Consider the following 6,317-nt stretch of genomic DNA (forward strand, 5'->3'; position numbering starts at 1 on the left):
GTTATGCAGCAATAGGTAATTAATATACTTTCTTTATAAAAGTAATGGATTTTTGAGACATCAATAAATCATCATACAAGTTAATATAAAATAGAAGATCTAATATGATTGGCATCAACAAATATCTGAAGTCATGCACATGTATTGTAACCACATCTGTGTCAGAACCATCTAAGGACCCTCAGTCTTTTGCAGTCAGGCTGCCTTTCAGGGAAGCAGTGGCTCTAGAGCAGGGTTGAGAATATGAGTGTTTGTGTGTTTTGTGTGGGGGTGTCTTTCACAATCAACACCCCCATTTTCAGGCCCAAAGGTGCTTTAGGACAAGGACAACCCAAATAGGCCAAGTCCCCTCTGTCAATCTGAGAAACCCCTTAGGAGAGACCGCTCTGTCTCACCATCAGACTGTCAACTGTCGCAGGCTGGATTCCTCCTCCCATGTCTTCCCCCATCCTTACCCCCCAGCTCAGAACCCTGCTCACAAAGGGGCTCAGATGATGTGAAAAAGAGGCCACCAGACGACACAAACTCAAGAATAGAATAGAAACACAAACTCAAGAAATGCATTTCTCTGCTCCAGTTTATTCATCTTGGTTCAGACTCAACATGCAAGAGCTAGACACAAGTCCCCAGGGTCACTGTCTCAGCCTCACTTCCCATTGCTTTCACCCACCCACCCACCTAGAGATAGAAAGAGCCCCACATTTTACAGATAGGAAGACTGAGAGCCAGAGGTAGGATCAGTGACCTCCATGCCACTGCTCACCCATTAGGATCTTGCAACCTCTTGGCTCCCAGAAGCAAAACCGAGAGCTTGGCTACCTTAGTCTTTGGCTCTCTCCAGAATTCACCAGCTCTCCACCTCACAGAGCTTCTGCTGGAGCCTGTCAACTCCCATTTAGGGGGCCATTCAGTGATGAAAGGGGGTATGATTCAGCATCCTAAGAGGTTACAGGGGTAGGGCTGACCCTGCCCCCTGCCCACTCTTGAAAGAACTGTGGCTCCTCCTGGCACAGGCAGTCTGATTTCAGGGAAAAGAACCAAACTAATTCAACATCCAGTGCTGCTAAATCCAGAGAGGCACAGCAAGTAGAGGCACAGAGACAGAAGCGGGATTTTACCCAACAGCCTGGGAACACCTTGTCCATTCCTTGCAAGCTTATTAGCACACATTTCTTTTCATCAGAAGCTTAAATCAGTACGGTCTGTAACAGCTCCTTTGCAGTGGAGAGGAGCTGGTTTGTGGTTTGTTTGGAACTGGCATTTAAGAATTCCCCAACTCCTATTTTTCACAGGGTTCTACCATGATCATCTCCACATCCCCATCTCCCACATGCTGGGAGGCAGAGTTCAAGAGAGACAGTCCCTATCTTCTTCTCTGATGCCACCCCCATTCCTGCCATGGTGTCAATCACCACCCCCAGCTCCCCTGCCTGATATTAATTCTCTACCAACTGCTCTGGCAAAATTGCAGCCAAAAAGCCTTGACAGGCCAAAGCGGCTACCATCTACAGCAAATCCATGGTCAGGGACAACAGCCTTAGCAGAGCAAAATTTAGGAAGAGTGAGGGGAAGGTGAAGGAGGGGTGGCCTGGGAAACCCCAAGAGACCCTCTTTCCAGGGAGCAGTGGGGCCCTGTGAAGAAAAAAAGCTACAGCAGGTCATGGATAACATAGGGTGTGGATGGATGCCCCACATGTGCAATTGAATATATATTTGCACACCCTTGCTCAGGAGTCTGCCTGCAAATACATGTTCCTAATATACACTTCCCAGGCCTCACCAGCACACATGCACCCCTATTTATAGGCCTACACAGACAAGAGCTCACTCATATACACCCACCACAAGCCTCAACATTCAAACCTACTCATTGGCACACACTTCTTTTGTATGTACAGTTGACCCATGAGCAACGAAGGTTTTAGGAGTGTCGATCTCTGAAACAGTCGAAAATCCATGTAGAACTTTTGACTCTCCAAAAACTTAACTACTAATAGTCTGCTGCTGACCGGAAGCCTTATGGATAACATAAATAGTCGATTAACACCTATTTTGTATGTTATATGAGTTATACACTGTATTCTTACAATAAAGTAAACTAACCAAAACGTTATTACTCTCTTACATACATACCATACATACATAGATGGACACACTCACACAGGCCTGCACATAATTTAGGCTGTGTATATATACAGCACACATAAGCTGATGCCTGGCACATGTTAGCACATACATACTCACTTATGCTTACCTGCACTCATACCAGCTAATCATACACTTGTACACAATCTCGCACATGCCTGCAAATATATACATATACCCAGAGAGGCACACTCTTAATCCTGGTCCTAGGGCCTGGACGGTGCTGCCTTATGTTGGAGACAGCGGATAAGCTCCTTTCGGTTGTCTAGGATGGTGTCGAAGCTCTCCTGAAGGCGGGCCTGCTGGTCAACCAACTGATGCTGCAGGCCTCGGATCCACTGGAGCAGGGCCAGGCGGCGGTACATCACCAAGTGCATGTGGTGCTTCTCCTTCTCCTGCTCTTTGTAGCGCTCTTGAGCCTGCAGCTTCTGCACAGCCTGGGCCACCGAGGGCAGAAGGGGATCTGAAGGCCCAGGGCCGTGAGGAGTCCCACAGGAAGGCTCAGGGCTGCTACTAAGGCTGTCGATGCTTAGGGAGCTGCTGGCATAGCCATTGTCCTCCAGAGGGGAGCAGATTGTGCCGGTACCACTTATCTTCTCAGGCTCAGCTCTGGGGATCTCTGCTCCCTCTGGTGGGCTGCGGAGCTCCCCCTCAGGGAGTCCAGGGTCCTGGAAGGCCTGGTTGTCAGAGGGCAACTCGGAGGAGCTCCTCATCAGGATGGGCTCCACTTGGTCTGGCATCCCATGCCAATTCTCATTGGCGTCCTTGGCACTCGCCATGAAGTTGGAGTTGCTGTCTGGATGAAACTCAGGCTGACATACTCCAGGAGGTGGGCCCCCCAGCAACTGGCCCCCCTCAGCTACCCCTGGCTGGATGGCGAACATCTGGTCTGTAGAGGGGAAGCAAAAGAATGAGTCAGAGCAGGACAGGGTGGGTGTCCTGACAGAGTGGAGGCAATCAGCAAGCGAGCCTGGCTGCTCCTTCTCCAGTCCCTTTCCCTGTACTCTGGTAACACCTCCCTTCCTGGCTTTCCTCCTCCCTTTCTGTCTGCCGCTTCTCAGTCTCCTGCACAGCTTTACCCTCAGCCCTCTGAGGCAGGGTGTCTTCTCATTCTATGCACTTCTCCCCAGATGACCTCATCTTCTGCTGTAGCTTCAAGGAGCATCATGTGTTGGTGACTCAGATTTCTCTCCAGCTCAGATCCAACTGCTTTCCAACCCTGCAACCAACCACAGGCTCCTCAAATTCTACGTGTCCAAACAGCTCTTCCTCTTCAGTGACCTCGGCAAACTGGCCCCACTCTCCATCCGGCACTCTAGTCAGACACTTGAGAGCATCCTGGACCCCTCACTCTGCTTCCTTCCCCATCTCATTGGCCAAGAAATTCTGAGAAAAACACCAAACCCTCTGTGTGTGTATGTACATGCATCTCTCCTCACTTTCACTTGGTTTAGGCCATTTCTTACCTGGACTACTGACTGCCACAGCCTTTTCTCTGATCTCTCTGCCTCCAGTTACAAATGTAAATTTGATTCATCACAGCTCCCTAAACTCCTGCTAAACCTCTGCATGGCCTACAAGGCTGTGCTTCATCTGGCTCCTGCTCATCCCCCCAGACTTGCCTCCTGACACTCTGCCCCTCCTGCCACACCAAACTGCTCAGAGATCTCAGAAATGCCCCATTACTCTCCTGCCGGCTGCCCAGGGCTGGCCCCGCTGGGTCCAGTTCCTCCTCCCGCAATCCCCTTGGCCTACAGTACCCTTCCACTCCCCTCCCCTCTAAGGTCCCTCCTTCTCCACCCACAAATTCCTTTTAATACTTCAAAACTCAGCTCTGCCCTAACCAGTTTGGCTCAGTGGATAGTGCGTCGGCCTGCGGACTGAAAGGTCCCAGGTTCGATTCTGGTCAAGGGCATGTACCTTGGTTGTGGGCACATCCCCAGTAGGAGGTGTGCAGGAGGCAGCTGATCGATGTTTCTCTCTCATTGATGTTTCTAACTCTCAATCCCTCTCCCTTTCTCTCTGTAAAAAATCAATAAAATATATTTTAAAAAAACAAAACTCAGCTCTAATATCCCCCCCACCCCACCCCCATCTCTGAAGCCACCCTGATGTTCTCTCCACTGCCCCAATATACACAAACACACACAGTTAACTGCCTTCCTCTGGGTCCCACTGCCCTGGGTACACACTGTCTAATTCATGTTTGTTTGTTTCTTGTCCCCAACACATCCCGCAATCCCCTTGGCCTACAGTACCCTTCCACTCCCCTCCCCTCTAAGGTCCCTCCTTCTCCACCCACAAATTCCTTTTAATACTTCAAAACTCAGCTCTGCCCTAACCAGTTTGGCTCCTCCCGCAATCCCCTTGGCCTATAGTACCTTTCCTCTCCCCTCCCCTCTAAGGTCCTTCCTTCTCCACCCACAAATTCCTTTTTATACTTCAAAACTCAGCTCTGCCCTAACCAGTTTGGCTCAGTGGATAGTGCGTCGGCCTGCGGACTGAAAGGTCCCAGGTTCGATTCTGGTCAAGGGCATGAGGTTCAATTCCGGTCAAGGGCATGTACCTTGGTTGTGGGCACATTCCCAGTAGGAGGTGTGCAGGAGGCAGCTGATCGATGTTTCTCTCTCATCGATGTTTCTATCTCTCAATCCCTCTCCCTTTCTCTCTGTAAAAAATCAATAAAATATATTTTAAAAAAATAAAACTCAGCTCTAATATCCCCCCCCCCGCCCCGTCTCTGAAGCCACCCTGATGTTCTCCCCACTGCCCCAACATACACAAACACACACAGTTAACTGCCTTTCTCTGGGTACACACTGTCTAATTCATGTTTGTTTCTTGTCCCCAACCCATAATGGATGGTCAGTAAATGTCTATTCAGTTTTTTAAAAACTCCCTTGTAAAAGCAGCTTACAAATCCAGCTCCCGGACTAGATGGGAACTTCTCTATATATCCTCCATCATATAGCTCTAATATCCCCCCCACCCCACCCCCATCTCTGAAGCCACCCTGATGTTCTCTCCACTGCCCCAATATACACAAACACACACAGTTAACTGCCTTCCTCTGGGTCCCACTGCCCTGGGTACACACTGTCTAATTCATGTTTGTTTGTTTCTTGTCCCCAACACATAATGGATGGTCAGTAAATGTCTATTCAATTTTTTTAAAAAACTCTCTTGTAAAAGCAGCTTATAAATCCAGCTCCCAGACTAGATGGGAACTTCTCTATATATCCTCCATCATATTCCTGGGAGCCAGCATGGAGCTTGGCACTAGCAGGTGTCAGTCCATACTTGCTGGGTGAGTGAATGGGGGAGGGGTGGGCTGCAGTGGGCTATCTATGCTCAGGAAGAGCAGCAGGAGGCTCCTGCCGGCTGCCCAGGGCTGGCCTCGCTGGGTCCAGTTCCTTCCTCTGCCCAAGGAGGACCCCACCTCCCTATGGACAAGCCTCTTGGACTTTGCCTCCGTCCCTCCATACCTACTCTCCTGTGTCCCTGCCCCTAACTTGCTCCATCTTGATGCCCTGGAGGGAGGACATACAATACTATTCTTTCCTCCTCAATAACCCCCTTCCTACCAAAATTAGGGTTTCAATTGACAAGAGGTTTCTACTGCCCACTATCACTAGAATTAGAAAATTCGGGTATCAGTAAGAGCGAGACATAAGGTAAGTGACAGGGACCCTCCCCACATCCAGTAGTGGGCAGAAGTCTTGGGGTGGGGGTAGGGGTGGGGGATGGTGTAGGGACAGATCCTTTATAACCTTCAAACTCCCCGCTAAGCGAGGCGCCTGTAGATCTTCCCCACCCAAACGTTTCCTTTTTCCTAAACTTGGGCGGGGCCGTGAAGGAAGCTGGGATGTGTTGGTTGGTGGTGTTACGAATCGCGGGGGTCTCAGAGACGGTAAAATGGGAACCCAGACACCCCAGGATCGGGTTTCTCTCTCTAATCCACAATTTGCCGGGGTTTGGGTGGGTGGTGGGGAGGTCGCTCTGTGAGGATAGGGGCGACCGGCCTCCCTCCCTGCCTAGCCTTGCGGGAAAGGGAGACTCCCCAAGACAGAGAGTAGATACCATCCTTCCCTAATTGCCCCATAGGAGGCAGCTGAGCGTAGGCTGCGACTTCCCTCCTGGCCCCCCAACCCCTGCGGCTGAGCCCCAACCCT

The 6,317-nt window shown here is 50.3% G+C and overlaps 1 protein-coding gene across 1 annotated transcript; it reads right to left on the reverse strand.

Annotated features, from left to right (window-relative positions):
- Nucleotides 1-559: 559 nt before the first annotated feature.
- Nucleotides 560-3,839, reverse strand: LOC102259813 (chromosome unknown open reading frame, human C1orf216). Its single transcript, XM_005868579.2, has one exon. It carries the CDS (start codon nt 3,027-3,029, stop codon nt 2,352-2,354), a length of 678 nt encoding a protein of 225 aa, XP_005868641.1. The 5' UTR covers nt 3,030-3,839; the 3' UTR covers nt 560-2,351.
- Between the last annotated feature and the right edge of the window lie 2,478 nt (nt 3,840-6,317).

Source organism: Myotis brandtii, unplaced genomic scaffold (genome assembly GCF_000412655.1).
Source record: "Myotis brandtii unplaced genomic scaffold, ASM41265v1 scaffold274, whole genome shotgun sequence".
NCBI classification, from domain to species: domain Eukaryota; kingdom Metazoa; phylum Chordata; class Mammalia; order Chiroptera; family Vespertilionidae; genus Myotis; species Myotis brandtii.